This window comes from Sabethes cyaneus, chromosome 2 (genome assembly GCF_943734655.1).
Source record: "Sabethes cyaneus chromosome 2, idSabCyanKW18_F2, whole genome shotgun sequence".
Classification (NCBI taxonomy): domain Eukaryota; kingdom Metazoa; phylum Arthropoda; class Insecta; order Diptera; family Culicidae; genus Sabethes; species Sabethes cyaneus.
In genome coordinates, this window is record NC_071354.1 from 91,470,371 (window position 1) to 91,497,682 (window position 27,312).

Here is a 27,312-nt window from a genome sequence, read left to right on the forward strand (position 1 = left end):
TCTAGGGGGGGTTTGAACCCCCAGCAAGCTGTTGTCACTGCAAAATTAGTTATCTTCAAAGAGCCGGTGTATAGGCTATACCGACACGTTACCCGTCGGTCTCTCTTTTGATCTGTTTTTGAAAAGCATTTAATCCCTGTGCTTGCTATTTCGGCCGGTCGTATTTAAAAAAACACAGACACCACTATAGAAAACGGGCTCAATTTAGCCGCAGCGACTTCATCATTTCTCGCGACTATAACTCAAATTTAGTAGTGTTTTATTAAGACCCTATATCATTTAGATTTGAAGAGTGAAAGTGGTTACCTGTGCGGTAAAAAAACTGTGAATTTTTTATTTTAAAGTTGATATTTCAGGTAGAAATTATAACGTACACTTTGTATTGCATTTTAATGTGTTTATCGTTTCGGTATAAAATCTTTTTTATTATCCTATAAATTGAAATAGTACATAATCACCAGACATTTCAGCACCAACTTTTCCAAAGGGCCAATTTACAAAATGTAAACAAACCGAGTGAGGGTTTCTTTCCCTATGCTAGTCCAGCAGAAAATCACCCTCACTCGGTTTGTTCACATTTTGCAGATTGGCCCTTTTGAAACGTTGGTGCTGATTTAACTTTGTTCTCACTCCTATAAGAAAATTTCTTTTACATTGGCCAACAATAGTATTTATAGAGACACAAAAACAAAACCTTTATTACGATTCTCACGCTTTGTTTCACGATTTCACTACCGGTCGTTTGAGAAAGTAAATATATTTTGTTGATGCCTGCTGTACAAATACTTTTGATTTATTTGACGTAGACAATTCAGTTCCTAAACTATGTTCATCTTTATCAATGAACTTTGCTCTGCTGCTTTACTTTTGTAGCAAATACCTATCATGAGATTAAATCAATTTCTCGTCGTTACCTTACTAGTAAATAAATAATAATATTTTTTCTCTTAACTCTTGAAGCATTCGATTGTTTGCTCCTTGTGTGGTAGTATTCTATTCCAACCTTCTTCAATAATCCTTGCAGTGAAGCTGACCGGTTCTGTGTCCAACGTAATGTAGTATTTATTTGCACTTTTTTCAATTCCAATGTTTACATGGGGAAATCGAAAATCAAACTTTACTTGCTCTGGCAAAATTTAAACTGGATTTCATCCTTCGGGCGCAATGCTAGTTCGTTGGTTCGCCCATTCGTTCGTTCATTCTATGGACGTCTGATCAGTATCAGCAGCAACAGCAGCCGATTGTCGAAGGCATCAAACGTTCCCCCAAGTGAGACACATCCCGAACGTAAGGATGCCAACGGCACAAACAAACACGAAAAAGCATAAATAGTGAGCACTGATCGGTATTCGAAACAACTCGGCCGATATTTGCAGTGAGGAGGCGTACAGCAGGACGGTATTCAGATCTTCCGACGAGGTATTTCGATGTACGAACGGACGAATGCTAATCAGATGTCCGCAGGTTTGGGTCCGGCGGCAGGAAACCGTGAGTGATGCTGCCTGTGGAACAACAAATTGGATTAGTACCATCCGATAGTTTTTAATTTAATACGATTTTGCGATAAACGTTTATCTATTGTGAATTGTGACACTTAACGACTTAATTATGGCCCGGAGGGCCTATTAAATGTTGCTGTTTAATGCGATTTTTAGATCCATTGCCATGTTTATCGTTAGCTTAGAATAACAATTGATAGATGAATAGAAAGTACAAATTCTAAATCAGTCTACTATGCTAGATGAATAAATAAATAAGCTAATTTGTGGCGGCTTTCCAATCAGTTGAGCAAAACTGTTTTCTGGCCCATGGTTCCATAATAATGGATGTCCGTTTAGTTGATTTGACAAATTAACTAATCTGCCATCAGTAACGTCTAGTATGTGGTAGCGTTCCTGCAAAAGTATATAATCCACTGTGGTCTGAAACTTATGCACTACTTGTTATGAATAGCTTTCCTGGTGGGAAACCCCAACGTGCGTAATCTTCTAATTTTAGTTATTAACCCAACTCCAAATCCCGCGGCATATTTTATTCATTCCGTTACGTTCAACCTCTGCCGTTGACGCACCGGATTCCACATTCCGTGTACAGCTCGTGCGTGTCAAACCCCACAGCAATGGTGGGTACAGGCAAAACCACACCGCACTGCATCGCGAGTCAAAGCTCACACATCACGAAACTCCCGTAGCGTCACGGACATGTTTCAAATCGTTTAGAGTTTGCTGGCTATCTGGTGCGACCGCCTATCCGTCAGTCGGTCCCTGGCTTTACCTGCAAAGCACGTTCCGGTTCGGGCGACCCGGTGAAAACACCAAGCGCCACCGGGGAATGTCCACTCTGGGGAACCGCTGCGTTTTACTATAGTTCACGAGTACATTTCAGATGAGAGCTTTCCATCTGTGGAATTAGATTTGCTGTTGCTGCTGCTGAAACTTGATACCACCTCATTTACATCCGCGACCTGACTACCCCTTCCATCGCTCTGTGTGAAAACCTTGCTTCCTCGGGGAAATGCAAACTTGGTCAGGTCTTCACGGGTGGTTGAACTATGATTTTCAAAAGCGGAATGTGGCATTTGTTTTCATTTCAGTGCTCCGGAGTGGGCCAGTAGCCATGGAGATCGTAACCACGTGTTTGTGCTGGTAGGAACATTCTCCTGTTCCTATATCATTTTATATGGACTCATATTTCATTGATATCTATACAGAGTAATTCCAGGTAGAAACCGCAGAGCTGCAGTTTGCGTTGGGACTTTGGACATGACGGTTTTCCCTCCCAAAAGGACTAGTTTGCGTTATTACATTATCTTACATTTCTAAGCTGACGTCCGACGAAAATATGAATTATAATAATTCCCTTATATTGCCTTTGAACGGATACCAGACTCATATAAAAATTAGACAGTGGAGCAAAATGGATAAAGAAAAAATGAATAGTAAAACCAGAAGAGCTTATATTTAAATATGCACGTTGGGAAAAGCGACACAGATTCGTTCTATTTGAACAAGCGCATAATTTAGCGAACACCAGATTCACAAGCAGAGATTTTTACGGACATTAATTGCTTCCAAAATTTATAAGGAATTCATAAATCGTGCACCGTGGTATTGAATTTTTACATGAAATTATGCGCAAATATTGAATATGTTTTCTACCAAAAAAAGTTATGGTGATGGTGGAAGGAACTTAATAACTGTAATAATCGCATTACGATTCTGTCCGTTCATTAAAGGATACAACATAATATAACATGTTGAAAATGAATCATTTCTAGAGTGTTTGATACGTGGCTATTATTATCATTCAATATTATTAGAACGTATATAGTCACCTGAATAAATGGCGTCAACGAGATGAGGATCCACAGCAACAGATTTGCTGTGGTGAAGCTGATAATTTTTACCGGGCAGGCGTTTATATCACGAAACACGTGTACGACACTGGAGAAGGCGTAGCTCAGGTTTAGCAGCGTCAGGCAGCACACAGGAACTGATATTTTCCTGTTTAGGTGATGTAGTAATTTGCGAAATTCGCAAATTTCCTGCTCTCCGTTGAGTTGCGTATTGTCGTTGTTCCGAAACGTGCACATTGGATAATGAAGTCATCGAAATGGAAAGCCATGTTAGATGAACAAGAGATAAAGCAAGTAGAATTTAAATAACTAAATTAGCGAAAACAAAACTAATTTTATTAATTATAGTCATAGTGCTAAAACGAAATAATGACTTAATTTTATGGAAACATTAAGTTTTTTCATTCGACAGTAACTGTTGTGCCTTTGTTCCACAAGAAGAGCCTAATCCTACTAGGGTGATTTATGTATTTTGGACAAGCGTTACGCGTATGCTATTTTCCACATTTCGATTTGATTCTGCCGTAAATATTCAAAATAAAGTACGCCTAACGCCTGTCCAAACTAAATGAATCACCCTAATTACCGTTTATTGAAAGCCAAAATACGACTATATTTAGAATTCTAGGCTTTTTAGATTTAGGGCGCTCAACGCTATTGGGAAGTGAAATCCCACTCCGAAGAGCAGTTCAGGATGAAAAGCTATTCATTTATTTATTCACGAGTGCTTTAGAGAACGATTAGCCGATAAATACCATTGTCGAAAGTGTGCTAGAATCAATGACAATCATTTAGCTTCTCATTGAATTCACCGGACGTACATTCAAGTTGATCGATTGGGTAACCGTTCCTAATACAAAGCAGTTGGGGTCAGTCCCGGCGTAGTGGTTAGCATTCACGCCTCTCACGCCGAGGACTCGGGATCAAATCCCAGCCCCGCAGAAGTCACGAATGACCCAAAACTGGTTAAAGTGACTATAATCTAAATAAAAAAAAAACAAAGCAGTTACTACTTGTTGAATTAAAGTCGAAAGTTAAGGTGAAAGTCGTCAGAGTCCAGTTTCATTTTTTACTTATTCAGTACTTTTTCCAGGAGAACAGAGTAGTAGGTAATGATCTGTTATGAACAATTGTGAAACGTAGAAGCGCGTATCTATTTTTGCTGTTGAACTAGATTCGACAGTAATTCTATCACATAAAATATTGTTTATGGTGAATTTTATTATCAGTGAATGTCGTAAATATATTACTGACACTCTACGACCGTTAATTTAATAGCATAAATAGTTGGTCAATTTCATGCTCAAATGTTTACGTTGGCATTACTCCACATATACGCCCGTTTCCTTGGTAACGTACAACAACGACGGTCGTGAATTCGGAAGTGCAATCGAAACTCAAGTTTTGCCTATCAATTCAAGTGAACAGTTCGGGCAAAATCATTATACCTCATATCTTACTAAATAGCTGTTCGGGTGGTAAATTAAAGATTTCTGTGCCTCAAGTTAAGTTTCGCAAGTGATGTGACGAATGGAACGGCCGAAAAAAAATAATGAAAAATCGACGGCGAAAAATTGAAAATATAGTGATGAATTTTGATTGGGAAGAAATCACAGTATTTAGTGTAATTTATGCCCCAATAAGTAATAGAACCTGTAGAATGCAATGTTTAGTGCTTCGAGTTGCAAGATCTTATTACGGCTAGCAGGTTAGGTGAACTAATTTTATTTTTTTGTGATGGTTTTCCTAGTCTATGGGAGCATGTTGGTCTACTGAAGAAAGGAAGAAAACGGTGATATTCGGCTCCATACTGACTACTATAATTGTACTTTGACGACGTTGTTGTTTAAGTAAATCAAATTAAAGTCAATAGAGGATTCAAAGCAATATAATTAGAATGAAAATAATTTGCATTTCGATTTAGCACGGTATTTGAATGTACAAGGGTTTTGTTCATACAGAATGGATTAAATTCCAAATTCCAGGAAGCGACATGCGGAAATTATCCTCGACTTTGTTTGAATTGCATTGATATGGGAATATTACAAGCAAACAATCGATTGTTCAGACGTTTCATAACGACAGCACTATTTCCATTATTCATTTGAATCGGTGTTGGCAGAAACTCAAAAAGCTGAGGCCTTTTAGAATCTGTACACAGAAAATCTATACCTATAAAAAAGGATTTCTGTCTGTCTGTCTGTCCCTATGTTCCTTTTAAAATTGAAAACTACTGAACCGATCGGCGTGAAAATTTGCATGTAGGGGTTTCTGGGGCTACGGAAGGTTCTCTCGATGGCAAAAGACCCCTCCCCCCACTAAGACGGAGGGGCGGGGGGTGCTCAAATCTATGCCTATAAAAATGGATTTCATTCTGCTCTATGTTCCTTATAGAATCGAAAACTATTGAACCGATCGGAGTGAAAATTTGCATGTAGGGGTTTTTGGTGGGCAGGGAAGGTTCTTATGATGGTTAGAGACCCCTCCTCCCAATAAGAGGAAGGGCCTCCCATACAAATGAAACACAAATTTCTGCATAACTCGAGAATTAATCAAGCATATGGAACAAAATTTTACATGTGGGTCTTTTAGGAGACAAAATTTTTTTTATGTTGAATTGAGACCCCTCGCCACTTCAGGAGGGGGGGGGGGGGCTCCCACACAAATGAAATACAAATTTGCTCATAACTCGAAAACTAATTAATCAAATGGAACCATATTTGGCATGTGGGTGTTTTTGGAGACATGAATTTTTTCTATGATAAATTGAGACCCCTTACCTTTTCAGGAGAGGGGGCTCCCATACAAATGAAATACAAATTTCCTTATAACTCGAGAGCTAATCAAGCAAATGGAACCAAATTTAGCATGTGGGTGTTTTTGTAGGCAATTTATTTTTTCTATGGTGAATTGAGACCCGTTCCCACTTTAGGAGGGGAATAATGACCCTCTCCCTTTTAAGAGGGAAGGGTTCCATACACATGAAATACAAATTTCCTCATAACTCGAGAACTAATCAAGCAAATGGAACAAAATTTGACATGTGGGTGTTTTTGGAGACAAGAATTTTTTTTATGGTGAATTAAAACCTCTCCCCACTTTAGGAGGGGGGCTCCTATACAAATGAAATACAAATTTCCTCATAACTCGAGAACTAATTAATTAAATGGAACCATATTTGAGTGTTTTTGTAGGCATAAATTTTTTTTATGATGAATTAGGGAAGGGAGAGGGGTCCCTTTATAGGAGGGGGGGCTCCCATACAAATGAAATACAAGTTTCCTCATAAGCCGAAAAGTAATCAAGCAAATGGAACCAAATTTGGCATGTGGGGATTTTGGAGGCAGGAATTTTTTTAATGATGGTTTGAGACCCCTCACCCCTGTGGTAGGGGGACTATCATACAAATAAAACAGAAATTTTTGCGTAACCCAAAAACTAATCGAACTCGAGAAATTTTAGACTCATTCATAAAACATTAATCAATAACAAGACCACCAAAAACTATCAATAGTGACATTAGATAATTCAGCGGGGAAGACGACCACAGGCCGCGATTGTTGCCGGTGACCTGCCGTCGGAAGCGCCGGTCACTGCGGGGGCAGCCTCCCGTAGAGATCACCTGTATCTAGGTTTATTTATTTTTCTAGATCTACTGACCTCTATTACTTTCCTTCAGTTGGGTCACCCCCGCGAAATGTTACTTTCTACGAAAAGATTTTCCGTGAAATGGTACATCTCGCGTAAGGTTTTTCGCGAAATGGTATTCCGCGAAACTCTATATCCCGCGTTATGGTCAACCGAGAAGTGGTGTTCCGCAAAATGTTATTCGGCGAAATGTTTGGTAATGATGGCGAATATTTAAATGCTATCTGCTTTATTTTATCAAGCTAAGCAATGGGGGGAGTTGTTTTCTACTTTACCGTGAGGAAAATTTGTATATTAAAACACCCATGAACTCCCCAGAAACTCGAGATTGTGACGAAGGTCATCCGAGATTCACGATTTATGTACAACATAGTTTAATTTGCGGCAATACGAAGTTTGTCGGGTCAGCTAGTTGCTTATACACTCAAGTCTTTTTTTACACGGTCTGTTTTTTTCGATTACTTGAAAACGGTGCAGCTAAGAAACTATTTACAATCTACGTGAGGAATGTCGAGCTACTCCCAAATGTATTGAGAAAAAAATGAATGGTCTCTAAGTTACCCCGTTCTTAATACTCCAAAAACTAAACCGTGTAAAAAAAGTACTTGAGTGTAAAATAGAAAATAATAAATAAAATTAGTAAGAATAATAAAATTAACTGTTTTGTAAAGGTCCGTTAGAAGAACATCATGAATGCGTCTCACACGGACCCTCTATACCTAAGATCGTCTACCAGCGTTGCCAACCCTCCAGATTTTCCAAATATTTTGCTGACCAGCCAGACAAGAAAAGGTGTTTCTCAAAAATTCTCTTTCGTTAGATAAAAGGAAAACCAGATTTTTTTCAGACATTTTTATTCTCGTTTTCTAGATTTCCGTAAAAACCGGTTGGTAACGCTGTCGAATACTGACAAGGAAGGAAGCGCCCATGCGAATCAGGGGCGGGTCTTGACTACTTGACAATTTCTCAACCATCGTACTTCAGGCTAGGAGCAAGTAAGTAGAGTAAAGTAAAGCAACCTACCTAAATCAATATTTTACAGAAAATCAAAAAATACGACTCGGAACAGATTTTGTAGTGATGGGCAAAATACAGGATCGCGTGATTGACTGGAAAGTGATGAACGAGAGGATGTGTTTCTTATGGATAAAAGGCCGTTTCTTCAACTACGTCATCATTAACGTGCACTGTCTACGCGAATGTAGACCCAGCGATGAAATAAAAGCGTTCTTCGCGCAGCTGGTGTCAACGTACGACAGCTGTTCGTACGGGGACATCAAGATGGTTATCGGAGATATGAACGGCCAGGCCGGTAGGGAAGCGTTGTATTGATTGGTGATTGGACCCGATAGGCTGCACACCGACACGAACAATAACTGACGGTTCAGTTTGCTAAAGCCCAGCATTACCAGCATACGCTCCCTACGGAGTGTGGATAGCGTCTCGGATCATTAGCCAATAGTAGCACATGTGCACTTGACACTATCGACGGTATAATCCTCACAACAAAGACGTTCTTCTCGGTTTAACATTCGGTATTTAGACAATCCACAAGTTGCCGAGAACTACGAACGCCTGCTGGATGAGGCTCTGCTGCTCACTGTGGAGCTAGGTAACCTGTGAAAACCCTCGAAGACGAATGGGGTACGTAGGATATGCTCGGTCATCAATGAGGCCGTAACCACGGTACCTCGGGAAGAAATCCTGAGTGCACAACAAGATTTGCTTGACGGGGAGTGCCAGTAAGCGATGGAGAGGGTAAAAAAGACATTGGAAAACTTGCCACAAGGAAGATTTTGGCTAAGCATCAACTAGCGAGGCTTGAGCTCACCACGATTACAAGGAGGAAAAGCAACCAGAAGGAGGACGGAGATTGTGAAGGACTAAAACAACTATCTGGGTTAATGACATGCAGAACTCTACATAGGTATACGGTAAAAAGCCACTTGCAACGGCACTTCATTGGATATTTTCCACGATTTGGGAGAAGGGGAAACTGCCACAGGAATGAATGGATTAGCAGCCAAAAAGCGTGTTAGGCGTTTGTACGAGCAAGTTTTTGACGAAATTGAACGGATGTATTTTGATGGACGGGGAAACCTACGTGAGAATGGATTTCAAGCAATTTCAAGGTGTCAGGCAAGTACAAGCTCGTTTTTGTTGATAATTACCCAAGCAACAATTTGAGTTTTATCATACTCTTATGATGGCTTTTATGACCAAAATTGGTCATGAACACCACAATAAGAGTGCAATAAAACTCCAACTGTTACCTGTCAACTGTCATTTTCCAGGATGCTTTCAACAATTGGCTGCGTTAGGGTGAGATTATAGATTAGATTAGGTATAAATGGCACTCGTCATTGTTTTGTAGAAATTTTTTACAACATGCTGAAGCATGACGTATAAGTACACGAATGCGATATGAATGCCGATCAATCAGCTGTTTTCGCAGTCAATCAGGCACGTAACAAGCAAGAAAATGCAAATGAATCGAGATATGAACTACGGAGCAAACTTTCCTGCTGAGTTTTCAATTCGCACCATCCTTCCTTGCTCGAAATAAAAACAAAGCTGTACGTTGTGTATAGGTATAATCGAACGAAGTGAAATGTGCAAAACATAAACAAAAGGTTTATCAGAACTGGTTTTCAATGCTCTAGGCTCTAGGCAAGGCTTATCCTAATAAACAGATATCTGTTAAACGCCTATAAAAGAGCCGATTACGCAGTAAGAGTTATTTTTATTCAAACCAGTGTGTCCCACAGCCTAATTCTGAGAAATCTGCATCGATAACTAAGAAAATATATTTCGATGTTTCGACAAATCATTTAATCCTTCCCGTAAAAAAATATACATTGAATTTTGTAGTAGAAACAATGCGTTTACAACAGGTTTTATTGTGAACATTGAAACTTATGGTAAAATTATTGTATACCCGGAAAAAATAACCATAACACGAAGATAAATTTTATGGTAACAGCAGGATACAAAATACACTAAAACAATTAAATTTATCGTCAGGAAAGATAACCAAACCATCAAACTTATTGTTGTCCACCATAACTTTCATGCTTTTCAGAGATTCTAGCATAATAATGACGGGTTGTTAAGTATCTTAACAATAAAAAACTCTAGTTTTTCGCGAACAAAAATTTTCATTTATAGTAAAAGTTATCGTCCTTCTATGGTAATTTTTTTAGGCGAAAAAACGAAATATAATTGAAAAAGGCAGTAAATTTATGATGAAATATGGCCAATTTTATAGCATACAATTAGAAACAAAAATGTGAATAAAATTTGAATTTAAGGCACTTTTACAATAAATTTGCCATAAGTTTCAATGTTCACAATAAAACTGTTGTAGATGAATTGTTTCTAACACAAAATAAAATGTAAATTTTTTTTTCGGGTAAGTACCTTAAATTCAAATTTTATTGATATTTTTGTTTCTTATTTCACGCTACAGAATTTCATATTTCATCATAAATCGAAAAGGTAGTAATTTTTTATATTTTGTTTTTTTTTTCACCTAAAAATTACCATAAAAGGAAGATAACTTTTACTGTAAATGAAAATTTTTGTTCGCGAAAAACTAGATTTTTTATTGTTAAGATACTTAACAACCCGTCATTTTTATGGCAGAATCTCTGAAAACCATGAAAGTTATGGTCGACAACAATAAGTTTGATAGTTTGGTTATCTTTTCGGAAGAAAATTTTTTATTATTTTTATTGTATTGTGTATCCTACCGTTACCATAATTTTTATCATCGTGTTATGGTTATTTTTTTCCGGGTGCGTATCACAGTCTCGATCAACTAATAATTCTGACGGAAGAATTCCGAAGTGGCGTATAAATTTTGACTCCTGTACTGGTTAACACATAGGTGTCACTTCTAATACTTTTTCACCAACCTGTAATCTTCTTTGGTGCTTAAGGCACTGCTTAAAGTACATTATTCGTTAAATAGAAGACAGATGTAATCCATACCAAAACACTGCAGACAAAAGCATTGTTGCTTCTACGATGTAAACAACAACAGTTCATGTGCGGTAAAAGTTCTGCTTCCATTTTTATCAATATGACTTCTAGCATAGAGTAAGGAGGGGCAAAAGTGCGATGGGGGTAATAACGCGATTCAATTGTTTATCTGTGCAGACTCCGAATAAATTAACTACATTGGTATGGATGGGTGACTACTTTCACAGTTTGAATCTATCGTAAACATTTGGTATTTACGAAGCATAGTTGCTGAGTTATGAGTAAAAGTTATTTAAGAGCGGTTTTAATGTAATATTTCCTTATACAGAAAATACGATATCAACAGGAGGATATTATTTGTCGAAAAATTGTAGTAGCGTTTTACATCATGCACAATCTCTTTTGAAAATGCGGTGAGTATAAATTACAAAATATATTTCGATTTTCGATAATTTGATCAAACCCCATCGAGCGCCTAGCGGGGCAAAAGTGCGATTCACGGACGAGCAAAAATGCATAGGCAATTATATACAATTCTAGACACTGTATTACAGATACTAGAAATGGAAGATCTGCAGGATACTGTGTGTTCTACAGATGCTGGCCGAAGCAAAACAATGTCCATCCGCTGGTGAAACAAAAAATAAATGTTTGGCAAAGTTTCGATTTGGCGGAGGCTGCAGTACACTTGCGGAAAATAAAAAAGGTGCAAATTGAGAATATTTCTTTCTGAAACTTATCGCAGATTTTCGCGCCAATTTCATAGTTTTTAGCTTCGCACTCTTGCCCCGCGGTTTTCGCACTTCTGCCCCGCTAATAAGGTCAAAGTGTGATTTAGAAAAATGAAGAATTTATTTTGCATAACGCTATTACCCCAGAAGATTTATAGTTAAATGTGAAGATATTGAATTATTGTATCAATATAAAATATATTTTACTGCGGTGCTTCCTTATATTTCATTAAAATTGATGACAACTTCAAACGTCACACTTATGCCTCACCCTACTCTATGTTTCCCTTTTAGGCCTGTATTCAAAATTTGAAGTTGGGATTTCACTCCCTTTTGCAAGTTGATTTCAGTCTCCAGGTAAAACATATACACGCGGAAATGCACAAACTGCCAAACAGACAGGGTAGCCGCTTCTCTTCATCCGCAGTGACATTGTTACACAACCGAACAATTAACAACTTTCAACCATTCAAACTTTTCAATTGGATCTTGTTTTCGGTATGGTATGAGGTCACAAGCAAGTTGAAGCTAAATCTCGAGATGTTGTGCAAATTCGTTTGTATTGTAAGAAATGATAAGTTTCATTGCTTCTACTTCGACAGGACAATAACGGGTCATGCTGTGTAAAAACCACTTCAACCGGATCCACCCATATTGAGTCATGTCGGAGGAATTTGTTCTGGGGGCAAAAAAATATTGCACTACAGTTGGAAAGTCTAGCGAATGAACTACTCTCTAGCAAGGATAGCCGATGTTGTGGGCAGTCTGTCTGGCTCTCTTTCGTGCTGCTGCAAATTGCTATCGAATGAATCGATCGAAATACGATGGCGAACTATGTTTCAATTCTTGTACACCCATTTATCGTTCGATATACTAGCTCCATTATTGCAGCTCGAAAAGTATGTTTATTGTTTCTTCGTCTTTGATAAAGTAAGAAAAGCTCATTGGATTCGAACAGCAGCAGTTCTGCTGGTGCTGTCCGCCTTGCACATTCCTTCAGTATTTCTAAGGCACCACACCGGGGGAAAGAATAGAATCTATCGACCGAGATAGATGCACCATTTAGATGCCATTACCGGGCCACTGTACGTCAGAGTGCTTGGCCATAACTTTCACCTTTCTCTCGTACAACTTTTAAGAGTTTTCAGACTATATGAATATGCGGCAAACAGCAATAAAGAAAAATTTCAAGCGTCGGTTGATGTTTATGCCAAGGTCGTCAAAACAGATGCAAATACCTTAGATGGTGAACTTAGTCCACTGGCTCTAGTTGACTTGCAGGGGAATATACTTTTGCATCGTCGCAGGCTGTTGGCTGCAGTAGAGCTGTACGATGTTGTTAAGTTTAGTTTAACGTAGTATAGACATTTTTTTCGTACTAAATTTTCTTCTAAATTTCTCGTCTGTTAAGTTCCTCGATATATTCCTCCAGTAGACATGTGCCGGCGGGTAAAGGCTGGAACAGCATTAATTTATAACCTCATTCCTGTGCGTGTGCGCTTTGTTCTGGACTCCATATGTATTGGGAGAAATGTAAATAAATTTTCTGCCAGATATACGAACAGAGCTGCGTAATTTCAATTTATCACACAATAATTTCCTATTTGCACTCTGGCTTTATAATTTATTAACGGAAATGCTTCGGTCATATGCGTTAAGTGTAACACAGACGTGAACGTTAAATGGCAGTCGAGCTGACTGAGTATTCGACATTTAACAGTGTTTATTGCAAACGAACTTGGTTTGGATTTATTGTTAATGAAAGCAGTAAGTCATTTTTGACAAATTCGGGTGTCATCGAAATAGATGATGATATAGGGTCACATTAGGTTCTTTTGAGTACAATTGTTCGACACCTTTTATCGTGAATTTAAAATACAAAATGTATAACTTGTTAGAGGCTCATTTTTCTAATTAAAAACAGATAAGTAACGAAAAACTGAAATGCTTGAAACTTACCCGCATCCAGTTGAGGGGTTCGATGGTATGCAGAAGCAATTTTTCCTTCAGGCCCTGTAGATAATAACGGAGAAGGTAGCACGTAATACTGTAGCTGATGATGATGACCGTTTGGACCAAGTCGTGGAAAAACATCGTTACGCAGAGAAAACCACTAATGTAATCGCGCTCGGTTGGATTGAGATCTCCCATCCATTTCAGACGGATGATGGCTTCGGATTGTTCCTCTACCAACAGGCAGGTATACGCAGTAGCACCGGCTAGCCACAGCATGCCGAGTGCAAAGTAGACCCACAAAGTTGCCACCAGCCGGCGGGGAGCACTGCTCAGGATGAAAACCTGTAAGAAGATTAGTGGATAGTGACGAAACGATGACAATGACGGCGAGAATGAATTTTTAATGGCCAATGCCAGCTGCTCTTCCATTGGAGCCAATCGAAGAAGCAGATGTGTTCCCGGCTCACCCATATTCGCGTTGGCTTTCTGTGGGATTTCGATGAATGTTATTGAATAATGAGCCCCAAGTTGAAAAGCGACTGTTCACAGGATACTGCAGTGATAGCATTTTGCACAGGCAGTTTTTTCAAATGAAGAGTCTATACCCGAGAATCGGGAAAAAGCAGATGCGACTTGGTAAAATGAATGTTAAATTCCAATCGCCAGGTTGTCGTGGCAAATGGTGTTTTTGAATTGAATATTTTACACGAGACGTTTATTTTATTTTAATCAAAGTTAGTCATAAATGTGAATTTGCATAAAACATCAACTGATTTTTCTTCTATTCGGGTACAAACTACAACAAAACTTTCTGAAAATTGATAAAAGAAACTTTATTTTTAATGAAATTAAACATTAATGTCGGTCGAGTAAGTTTCCTTTGGCGGTAACACTTTACCTTCAGACAATAGACAGGAGTCACGAATGATGGCCAATTTTTTCAACCTCATATTGCTACATGTTTGTCGGAGTTACCACGTTTCGTTGCAACGCAACGCAACGATGGCGTTCCGCTTTTGCATTTTTCCTCAACCGTAGAGTGTAAATTTTTAATGGTGGTAATTTTACGTGCTCGCGTTCAGATGGGCATATTTTGGTGCTTAACTCAACGTTTGCACTCTTTCAATATCTCGCCGGGGCTTTCTGTTTATCCTACATGGGTACAAGTACATTGTTATGCGTCGAGTGTGCTTCCTGGCATTAGCCAACTTTCACGTTGCCGGCACCGTCGGTTCACTATTTCGTTTCATTTGTAAATTTCGGGCTAATAACCGGTTACGAGAAGAGGAAAACTCACAACAATGAATGTAAATTGAATCACAAACAAATTATCGAATGAAAATCTACATATTCGAACACTCTGTAATTAGATAAGACACAGCAGAGTATTTATACTACTGGTCGACGAAGTAAAATCATTTTTTTATCAGTAACCATGCAACACCATCAGTTCAAATTCGACGGAGGCGCTTGGTACTCTTCAAATTTGTTTTAAGAAAAGATAGATTCAAGTTAATTCATAGGGTTATTTCAAAAAATCTCTGCAATTCACCGAGTATCATAGAACAAAAAATCAGAAATGTTGTGCATAAGACACGACCGCATGGTTGACACAGAACTACGGGTGTTGGTTTGTTGCATGATTTTTGTATATGGACGCTCCCCGACGTTGATCTTTGCTTGCTGCACTGACTTGCGGTTGTTCCCCACGATAACCTCCGTTTTATGATGCCCTAGCTCCCGTTTCTTGGAGTGCATCCAAGTTTCAACAATGCTTGTAGAGTGGGCAGTCGTCAACTCAACCTCTCTGATAGATTCACAGTGGACTTCCATGGTGATGTCGTCCACAAAGCCGGCAATCACAACCCCTACCGGGAAATTTAGCATCAACACTTCATCATACGTGGCGTTTCACAACACCGGGCCCAGTATGCCACCTTGCGGAACCCCTGCGCTGATTGGAACACACTTCTGACCCTCGTCGGTATTGTATCAGAGCACACGATTCTGGAAATAATTTTCCAGAATCCTGTACAGCGACACCGGCACTTGGACGCTCCAAAGCGAGTGGGCTATGGAGTCTCAACTAGCGCTATTAATCGCATTTCTCACGACGAGCGTGACAACTGCGCAATAGCGGATACCCGTTCTCTTGCGCAGGATTGCCACCTCGGCACCATAGATTTGTCTCTTCGGAAGCCGAATTGGTTCCTTGACAGACCGTTTGTACCCTCAGTGTACTGTAAGAGTCTGTTAGGGATAACCCTCTCCATCATCTTGCCGGCAGTATCGAGCAGACAGTTCGGCTTATATGTTGAGGGGACACCCGGAGGTTTTCCCGGCTTCGGCAATAGGACCAGGATCTGTCGCTTCCATCTGTTCGGGAAGTGGCCATCTTCCAGGCATCTACTAATTACTGCTCCGAATAATTCGGGAGCCTCTAGAACAGCCGCTTTAATGGCCAAATTCGGGATTCCGTCTGGTCCCGGTGCCTTACTCACCTTTAGGGATTCAGCGATTTCAATGAGTTCCTCGTTCGTAAGCATCACTTCCACCTCGACCTATAAACCGCCGTCACCCACGTTACTTTGGATCGACCGATCGACGACTATGGTCTGAGATACTGGAACGACTCAGCGACCTGAGGCCCGTGGCGCGGAAAGAGGCCCTCGATGATCCGTTCCAGCATCTCTGGCGACCGCTCTGCGGGCGCCATCACGCCCTTGTTCTTTGCCATTACGACCCTTGGTCATTGCATCACAACACGGGTTCGCATTGGCACGAGCATATAACCTTTGAAAGCAGGTTCGTTTACTAGCTGTTATTCCACTCTTAAGCGCTGCACATGCAGCAATATGTGCTATTCGACATTCAGTCCTGTCTTCATCCGAACGAGCTTTTTGCATAATTCTCCTCGCACGAAAGCATGCTCCGCGGAGTTCCGCAGTTTCATCTGTCCACCAGTAAGCCGGTGGCCTCCCATACCTAGGTCGGCCTTTCCTAGGCATGGTGGCGTCACACGCTCGCGACAATACCTCAACCAAATGAGCGTTCAGATCGGACATACCGCGATTACCGCACTCCCTTCGGATCGCTACCACAAATACTTCGTTATTGAAGTATGATGCCTTTCATCCACGGTCTCGGCTCTACTCGCCGCCTGCCGCCTCGTTATCTGACCGACACCATAGCGGGCCGTCTTAAGGTCACTGTGTGTATAGCCGTTGTTTACCCTCCAGTCTCCTATCAGACCAGGACTGCCGAATGTCACATGGATGATAGACTCCACACCATTCCTACTGAAGGTACTTATGGTGCCGATGTTGACCAGATCTACGTTGAGCTTTGCCTCAAGCAGAATCTAACCCCTATGGTTAGTGCGACGACTTCCCTACTCTACCGCCCAAGCGTTAAAGTCGCCCGCCACAACCACAGGCGTCAGACCAGTCAGCACAATTGATACTCGGTCTACCATCCGAGTAAACTGCTCAATAGAGCATCTCGGCGGAGCATAACAGCTGCAGTAGAACACTCCACCCACTTTGGCAACCGCAAATCCCTCATCTGCGGTTGACACAACCTGTTGAATCGGAAACCTGCTTATTGTTCATCTAGCCGCCGTTCCGGACTTATCCGAGACCCAGTTCCGTTTCCGGCAGCGACGCGATATGGGTCCGAGATGATGGCAATTGCCGTTGCCGACTCGGAAACTGCTTGGTGTAACAGCTGCTGAATCGTGCTGCAGTGGTTCAGATTGAGTTGTGTCACTTGCACACCGGCTGGGCACCTTGGACCTTCCGTTACGTGCATTGCGTCCCGTTTACTTGTACAGATCAAGCACTTGGGAAGCTCCGCGCAGTCCCCTGCTTTATGGCCAGCACTGCCACATCTTGTGCACAATTGGCTTCCAGGCCTTACCCCCGTGCTCGAAGTTGTCGAGCACTATAGTTGTCAAGAAGATTCATTGCACCGACATGGACCGTAGAGTTTTTAGTATCAGGATAGAGAAACCCGTTATGGGCGGGTTTTCACGAGGTATTTGGCAGATTGAAATTGCCCAATACACGGGCGTAGCCAGAAATGTATCCTGGGAGGGGGGGGGGGGGGGGGTAGGGGTGTTTTACAAAAAAAAAATCTAAAGCCTAACCTTAAGGAGTTTATTCAGGAAATGGGGAATTATTTTCAGTTAAACGCCATGGGTAGAAACGTCCATAAGAATTTGATCCTTTTGTATCGACAGACTTTGTAGCCGGTTATTAAATTACAGAACAATTACAAGGCTAGTGCAATGATCCTACTGGCTGTATAGCAGCATCGCCCAGCCGAGATTCTAATATACGACTGGCTTGTCAAACCAACATCGAACCCCGAAGCTAACTGGGCGGGTCAATTAGAAGCTAAATTAAGTGTTCTTCATTCGACAAAAAAATCGAAATGAACCAACAGAAGAAGGCCAATATTAAAATCTTGCCATCCAGTTGGTATCAAGATACGTCGTTTGTTTGAATCTCAGCTGGGAGAGGCTGTTAACACTGTTAGAGTCCATAGGATCGACTCTCTTCGAGGTACGGCGGGGGTCGAGACAGGCTGACAGATCATCCCGCATGCTTCTTAACATCGCTCTTAAGGGGGTGATGCGACGAATAGATGTCGAAACGGGAGCTAAAAGCGAAGAGATGTATGATTCAAACGGTAACAGACACTGTTTAGGGAGATTACCAATATACGTTTGGCGAAAGTCGGCAAGTCACGGTGAATTGGACACGTCGTGAGGCAAATGGTTCTATTCAATAACCACGCAGGCACACAGAACAGAGAGGCTCAACTAGGTCTAAAGCGACTTTTTAATTTTTTGAATAAATAAAACTGCGACCGTAGAAAATTCTGGGAAATGAGCGACGCAAGATAACAAGATGAAGTTGGAAGGAGATTAAAACAGTACGAACCATCTCGGTTCTAAGCTGCTGATGATGACGAGGATCGTATAGTCAACCCCGATAATTTTTCTGTGCTCTAAACACCTGGCTGTGATATTTCAAGCTTGAACATGTAGAATAAATTTTCTTCTCACTCTCGATGGCTCTAGCTTCCAAACTACGACGAACAGCTATCAGAATACCACCACCGGTAGATTTGCGGCTGTTGTTAGGGTCCCGATCCCAACCGAAAACTTCGTACTCGGATCCAAAAACGGAAATCGTCTGAGAGTTAAGCCACGTTTCGCATATGACAATGACATCAAAACAGCGATCCGATACGACTAGTCGGTAGTCTTCAATATCGGATTTCGTCTCGCCGACGTTTTGATAGAAGACTATGACATCTTGCTAGTGACTTGGAGGTGAACAATCATTTTCTTCAGGAATTACTAAACTACTTATTTCTTTAAATGGCGAACACCTCTGTTTTTCTAACGTTTTGCGATTATCCACTTTATATTCTTTATATTTTGACGTAGGACTACGTTTTATCACAGCATGTCATTCCAAAATTGTGATTCAGGTCACCGGCACGAAATAATGGAAGATTTAGAACGCTAATAACTCTGCCAGTTCTAAACGGTAATTAAATAAAAATAAATTAGAATTTTCACCGACTCATTCTGACAACTTTTCTAAAGAAAAATTGATGATGATGTTGGTCGTTACGTCAACTATGAAACCATGGGTAGTACATTATTTGTTACTTCGTCTAGTTGAGTTTCGGCTATTCATGATACGACCATTTGTGTATCAACTAATCGTATGTAATCTGACTCACCCTATACGCAATGCATTTTTAAACTGAGTGATTAGGCCGCTTGCAAGCGAACGGCTGATTGCCTAACGTCCGTTATGCCTACCATACCCTATCGTTCGTTGTACGTACCGTTTATTACGTCTATTGTCCATTATGCCTAACATTCATTATGCCTATCGTCCATTATGCCTGTCGTCATTAGGCCTGTCGTCATTATGTCTATCATCCATTATGCCTAACGTTCATTATGCCTAACGTTCATTATGCCTAACGTATTTATGCCTAACGTCCGTACGCCTATCGTTCGTGGGGTATATCCTACAGCCGCGCACCTTATCAAGGTTTGTTATAGTATATATTGATTCTAATTTAATGTCTTTTTATTTAGTACTAGCTGACCCGACAAACTTCTTATTGCCACAAATTAAACTGTATTGTACATAAATCTTGAACCTCGGATGGCCTTTGTCACAATCTCGAGTTTTGCAAGTTTCTGGGGAGTTCATGGGTGTTTTAATTTACAAATTTTCTTCACAGTAAAGTAGAAAACAACTGCCCCCATTGCTTAGCCTGATAAAATAAAGCGGATAGCATTTAAATATTCGCCATCATTACATTTCGCTGAATACCGGAACGCCAATTCTCGGTTGACCATAACGCGGAATATAGAGTTTCGCAGAATACCATTTCGCGTAAAACCTTACGCGAGATGTACCATTTTACGGAAAATATTTTTGTAGAAAGTACTATTTCGCAGGGGTGACCCAACTGAAGGAAAGTAATAGAGGTCAGTAGATGTAGGAAAATAAATAAGTGCCGACGCCGCAGTGTCCGACGGCAGATCGCTGGCAACACTCGCGGCCTGTGGCCGTCTCGCGCTGAATCATCTAATATTACTATTGATAGTTTTTGGTGGCCTTGTTATTCACTAATGTTTTATGAAAGAGTCTAAAATTTCTCGAGTTCAATTAGTTTTTGAGTTACGCAAAAATTTCTGTTTTATTTGTATGAGAGTCCTTATCCTCCTATCACAGAGGTGAGGGGTCTCAAACCATCATATAAAAAAATTCCTGCCTTCAAAACCCCCCACATGCCAAATTTGGTTTCATTTGCTTGATTAGTTCTCTAGTTATGAGGATATTTGTATTTCATTTGTATAGGAGACCCCCACTATTGAAGTGGGTGGGGTCATAATTCCCCTCCTAAAGAGAGGAGGGGTCTCAATTCACCATAGGAAAAGAAATTGCATATAAAAATACCCACATGCTAAATTTGGTTCCATTTGCTTGATTAGTTCTGGAGTTATGAGGAAATTTGTATTTCATTAGTATAGGAGCCCCCCTCCTAAAGTGGGGAGAGGTCTCAATTCATCATAGAAAAAATTCTTGTCTCCAAAAACACCCGCATGTCCAATTTTGTTCCATTTGCTTGATTAGTTCTCGAGTTATGCAGAAATTTGTTTTGAAAACGATGGTTCTACAATTGATGAAGGGACGGTAGGGGAAAGAAATGAAAATTTTTTGGTGAAGGAGGGAAAGAGCGGAATGGAAGGGGGGGGGTGTACTATTGGTAGCTATGCTTGACAAGTAGTCATTTTGACTCCTACCTTTTGTCCAATGCTGGAAGGTGCATGAGTCGAACCAAGCTGTAATCTGAGATTATAACCGGATTTGAACCCACAACACCCGCCAGGGCATGTGGTTCGCTGGTACTTGTACCTTTGAACCATAGAGGCGCTGGACAAAAGGAGACCGCAAAATCCACTTCTCAAGGGGGACCTTCCCTCGAAAACTCGCGCCGAGAAACGCGGCTAACAAACGCTGACAGACGAACAACGTCACGTGCAGTACCTTGCAAGTCGTAAGGGCCGGCATAGTGTCGTCGTCCTGAAAGTAAAAAGTAGTTAGATTAAAACTTCTTGCTCGGTGGTAATCTGCAATTGATGTAGGAAGCGGCACAATATGTGTCGATAACCCAACCAAACGCGTCGCTATCCTAATTTTGGGATAAAATATGAAAATTAATAAATTTCCATGACAGAAAAAGATACAGGCGATTAAAAAAATCAGTTTTTGACATACCCCCAGACAACCCGGAGTATCTCCGGTATCCGCTGACTATTGAAAATTTTGAAATATTTTTGGAAAACTAACCCCTGGTTCTACTATCTACTATATAAAAATGGATTTCTATCTGTCTGTCTGTCGGGATGTTCTTTATAGAATCAAAAACTACTGAACCAATCTGCGTGAAAATTTGCATGTAGAGGTTTTTGGGGCCAGGAAAGGTTTTAGTGATGGTTAGAGACCCCTCCCCCCACTAAGAGGGGGGGGGGGCTCCCATACAAATGAAACACAAATTTCTGCATAACTCGAGAACTAATCAAGCAAATGAAACCAAATTTGACATGTAAGCGGTTTTGGAGGCAAGATTTTTTTCTATGGTGAATTACGACCCCTTCCCCTTTTAAGAGGGGACTCCTATACAAATGAAATACAAATTTCCTTATAATTTGAGTACTAATCAAGCAAATGGAACCAAATTTGGCATGTGGGGCTTTTAGGGGGCAGAAATTTTTTCTATGATGAATTAAGACCCCTCCTCTGTTTAGGAGGGGGGCGAAGGGGTCCCATACAAATGAAATTCAAATTTCCTTATAACTTGAGAACTAATCAAGCAAATGGAACCAAATTTGGCATGTGGGAGATTTTGGAGTCTTGAATTTATTTTATGATAGTTACAGACCTCTCACCCCTGTGGTAGGGGGATATGGACTCTCATACAAATAAAACAGATTTTTTTGCGAAACTCAAAAACTAATCGAACTCTAGAAATTCGAGACTCTTCCATAAAACATTAGTCAATAACAAGACCACAAAAGCTATCTATAGTAACACTAGATCATTCAGGACGAGACGGCCGCGAGTGTTGCCGGTGACCCGTCGTGGGAAGCGCCGCCCACTGGGGGGAGGCAACTCCCCGCAGAAATCACTACTGTCTAGGTTTATTTGTATTCCTAGGTCTACCTGGGTTTCCTAGAACGAGCGACAGCGAGTAAGGAGAGGATCGCGAAATGGGACTTTCCACAAAAAAGTTTTCCGTGAAATGGTACATTCCACTTTACGTTTTTCGCAAAATGATATTCGGCGAAATGTTGTACAATCATGGCGAATATTACTATCCGCTTTCTGGCTATGCAATGAGGGGACAGGGGAGTTGTTTTCTACTTTACTGTATAATTTGTATATTAAACTACCCATTCCTGGTAACTAATAAGCATTAACATAAGCAGCAAATCAGCGTATCTGGCATTTTATACTGCACGTTGTTGTATATTATGTTTTTGACTGCATATGTGTTGTAAATTGGCATCTAAAATTGTATTCAAATTCTTCGTGTCGGTAATTAGCTGTAAATTAGCATTGTCAGCACTATAAGAAAGTTATCAGTAAAGTAGCTGTATATTTTGCCAAAATAGCATTTAATTAGCATTTAAGGCGACTTTAATGCTTATTAGCCTACATTTAAATAGCATTGGTGATGCTTATTAATTACCTGGGATGCTTTCATAGTTACGTAACTGAATCATCTAAGGTTGAACTCCTCAGAAACTTGCAAAACTCGAGATTGTGACAAAGATCATCCAAGATTCATGATTTATGTACAACACAGGTTAATTTGTGGCAATACGAAGTTTGTCGGGTCAGCTAGTATATATATATATATATATATATATATATATATATATATATATATATATATATATATATATATATATATATATATATATATATATATATATATATATATATATATATATATATATACATATATATATATATATGTATGACCGCATTTCAAGGTCAAGACAAAAATCTTGAGATTAGTCTACACATGAGGGTACAGGAGGGTTCTCTAACCATCATAAGACATTCTCGATGTCAAGTGACTTTAGCATGGGTTTATTCTCAGGCCCCTCCATTTACCCTTCCTTCGTGCTGAATTCTATATTTACCCTCTGAAGCCTCTTAACAGTGCAAATGTCCCTCCTATAGTTAAGTGTACTGGTCAGAGGTACGAATGAGTCCTCGCCAGGGACGGCTATAATATGGGATAGTGCTGGCAGCGAGGAATAAGTGGGTAAAGTAGATTAAGCTTTGAAGGAAGGGTAAACCCCAATACACGCAAGCACGCATAAAATTTAATAAGCATATCGCTCACTCAATAGCGATTATAGCAAAAAGAAATGCAGTGCAGGTCATACAGCAAACACCCGGGCGATATTACAATAGATCAACTATACTGGTCGCAGTAATGAGAGTCCACACATGGAAAAAAAACCATCATAAGAACCTTCCTTGGTCCCAAAAACCCCTATATGCAAATTTTCACTACGATTGGTTCAGTAGTTTTCAATTCTATAAGAAACATACGGGTAGACTGAAATCCATTTTTATAGGTATAGATTTGTATGGGAGTCCCGCCTCTTAGTGGGGGAAGGGGTCTCTAACCATCATAAGAACCTTCCCTGGCCCCAAAAACCCCTACATGCAAATTTTCACGCCCATCGGTTCAGTAGTTTTCAATTCTATAAGGAACATACGGACAGACAGAAATCCATTTTTACAGGTAGATTAAGATACTGTAAGTCGGAAGTGAAATACTTACTATTTGAAAATTTTGAAATCTCTTATTTTTCCAGAAAACTTGCATGAATTTTTTTTATTTTACTCGGAATATTTTAAACCTCTTTATCTACTTTTAGTTTTTTATTCGCGTTGACGGCATTAAACGATCTCTTGCACACTCATAGCAATTCCCATATGTGAGTGTGGGTGAAAATCTGTCAAAATGCTTCGAGCTCCTGCGCTCTTTAACAAATTCCTATTCTGCTTCACCCCTATAGTAAACTTTTGGAGGTGGCAGCAGTTTACGTTCGTCAACGCGAATTGGTGAGAAATTGACAATAGCGTTATTTTTCAACCGTCGTCGTTAATCGTAAGTTTCTCGGTCGTAATTCTGTAACAGAAAATAAATAGATTTGCGATATGAGAGAAAGTCGGAAAACTTTCTTTTGAGTTTTCTTGGAAAATATGACCCGTCCAATTTTTTAGACTTTGTTTTCGTTCCTAGTTCCGACAGTGTACGCAAGCCAACTTTCAAAAGTGTACACATGTTTTGAACAAAATCTAAACATTTTCAAATGCTGGTCTAGCATTTTTATAGTATGGTTGAATATAAAAATGTTTGACAAGTTTGTCCTGTTTCAAATCCTGTCCTGTTTTCCTATGATTGTGAAACTCCCAAAAAAGTAAAGGTTATGTGTGTTTATATGTTGCGAAACCCAAACATGCATGATTGGAAAAGTGTAATAAGTTGGTCTATTTTATTACCGCTATCCTTGGCGTAGAAAAAAAACCAGCAACCGCAAATTTTATACCTACCCTTTCAATTAAACATTGTAAATGTTCATTATCGGCGAAGCGGTAAATGTAAACTGCGATTACATAGCCACCGAGATGCAGCACGGCCGGGATAATGTAAATGAATATCCCTTCTCCACTGTCGACCGGTGCCGCTTGCATAATGGTGCCCATGCTGGGTTCAACTGTGGCATCGTCGACCGCTGATGAAACCGTACTGCCATCGGATCGAGAATCAACGGCAGGAAGTTCCGGCTCGGGGAAACCGCGGTCGCGCCTGGAATCAAAATAAATATTACTGCCATCAGTGAGTTGTCCAATATGCGTATACATTAGTGAAACACCGGCCATTTCGGTTCAGTAAACGCTGTTCAAAAATATTTATTTTACGTAGTCAATCTACCAATAGAAATCTTCAATTTCATGTTTAATTGTATTGGAACCGTTGAAATTTTCCCAATCAGATTTATTGGTTAACATTTTATCTTTTATTCATTTGAAAGTACTTTCAAGCAACATTTTTAATCATAAATCAAACAGGATCACCTGAAAGTGTGGCTCGAATATCCAACGTTAAATCATTACTGGCTTGCGACTGACATAGATGGTGTGTTATACTGTAACTGAAAAATTATTATCCTTGAGTATTTAGTGAAATTTAGAACGGCAAAGCGGCTGCCGAGATTATCCCCTTTGACCGGGTACGTAGCTGTGGCTCTCACTGGTCAAACATGTGCCTCATTTAATATGGAGCTCAGGGGTGAAATTTCTAAACGATTTTTTTTTTCATTTGTTCACATTTGAATTTTTTTCAATTTATGATGAAAAGCCGGAATTATATGTGAAAGATTTTCCGAGAGGAAATCCAGTCCCAAAAAGTGACGATTTGAATTTCACCAAGGCCAGACCCTGGATTGAGTCGACTAGCTCCACTCGATATGAAAGCCCGAATTCAAAGGATTTATCCACTTCTGTTCTGCCCTCTTGGCAATGCCCATCAATACTCAGTACAGACTCCATAGTTTTGTGCTTAGATAACCACGGCAGTAATCACTATTTACTCCGTGGCTAGCATCCAATAGCTGCAACGTTGCAGGATGCTCTGCAAGTACATAAAAAGCGGTCGAGAAGCTCCAAACGAATTGCTAGTATTTTTTCGTGGTACCTACAAGAAACAACTCAAACGTCCTATGCAGTCCGTGTATGGTGAATGAGTGAAAGCGAAAATAATAAACCATTACGGAAAATATAACCAGAAAGCTTACAGCAAGCGAAGATAAGCTTGTGCCAGTAGAGCTGCGATTTTTTTTATTCAAATTCGGTCATAAATATTAATAATCTCTTTATTATTTTAATAAAGTGGCTGTTTAAAACTATATTTTTCAGTCCGGTTTTGCAACGTCGTGCCTGCGTCGTCAACGAGTTTGTTGTACATGCAGCTGTTCGCGCTCAAAGAATTCCATTGTCCTGGGCGCGGGAACGATTGGCGAGCTTAACCACCGAATCACGATATGGTATAAAATTTACTTCGCATACATTACCGACAGACAGGCGATTATGTACTTTCGTAAAATGTTGGTATTTGTTTTATAATCCGAGTTCTATGGACAGCATCAATGCAGAGAATTTATTGTTTGACAACCCGATTACATTCACCGGCTGGTTGGGCAGGTTTTAATTTTCTTTCTGGCAAGCGAGAGGACCAATGATGCAAAACTGTTCGAATTTGTGCTTCACGTGGTAGCAAATTCAATTTCCATTTAGACATTCGGATATATTTTGACAATTCGATTAAGTCGTTATAGAGCATTGTGGTTACGTTTCAGCTCATTTAAACACCACTCTACTGTATGGCAGTGGCAATGAGCTGGGCTGCTGTTCAGATATGTGATTTTTTCGAACTTGCAACATTTTCGGGAAAGAAAGAATAAATTTTATTGGCCTTTTGACCACTGGTTGCATCGCTTGAATAACGGTGAAATAGTATTTTCGTTTATCGATTATTTCACAATGGTTTGGGTTAAGGGTTTTCAAAAGCTTTTAATACTTTCGAAGTATTTGATATGAAATAGTTTAACTAGCTACTATAGTTGAACTTATAACATAGTTCCTTAAGAATATTTTAATGATATCTCTAGTAAAAGCAAATTTTATACGACTACCATAGGCAGATATTCATAAAAGATTAGCATATTGCTTCCTACTTGCGACAGAAAGTGGCGTTTAGACTCCAATGAGGATTCCAGTCGAGAGCTTCTCTGCAGACCTAGTTCGCTCTTTCCTCAAGGTGTGTCCGATCCACTTTCACCTACGATCACGCATTTCTGTGGCTATCGGTGTCGTTGGCAATGTCGTCGGATAGATCGAGACCATATAGCTGCTCTATCGCTAGAGGATTCCAAGGCAATCCGTAGCGTCGATCTTCTCCTGGATCCGGATGAGGATTACCTTACAGAGGAGAGTAATACAGAGCAAC

At 40.0% G+C, this 27,312-nt stretch overlaps 1 protein-coding gene across 1 annotated transcript; it reads right to left on the reverse strand.

The window, feature by feature from the left end:
• Nucleotides 1-1,022: 1,022 nt before the first annotated feature.
• On the reverse strand, nt 1,023-25,187 carry LOC128735687 (uncharacterized). Its single transcript, XM_053830171.1, has 4 exons — nt 24,858-25,187; nt 13,678-14,160; nt 3,335-3,544; nt 1,023-1,502 (listed from the first exon to the last, which is right to left on the reverse strand). Exons 1-4 carry the CDS (start codon nt 25,185-25,187, stop codon nt 1,254-1,256), a joined length of 1,272 nt encoding a protein of 423 aa, XP_053686146.1. The 3' UTR covers nt 1,023-1,253.
• Nucleotides 25,188-27,312: the final 2,125 nt, after the last annotated feature.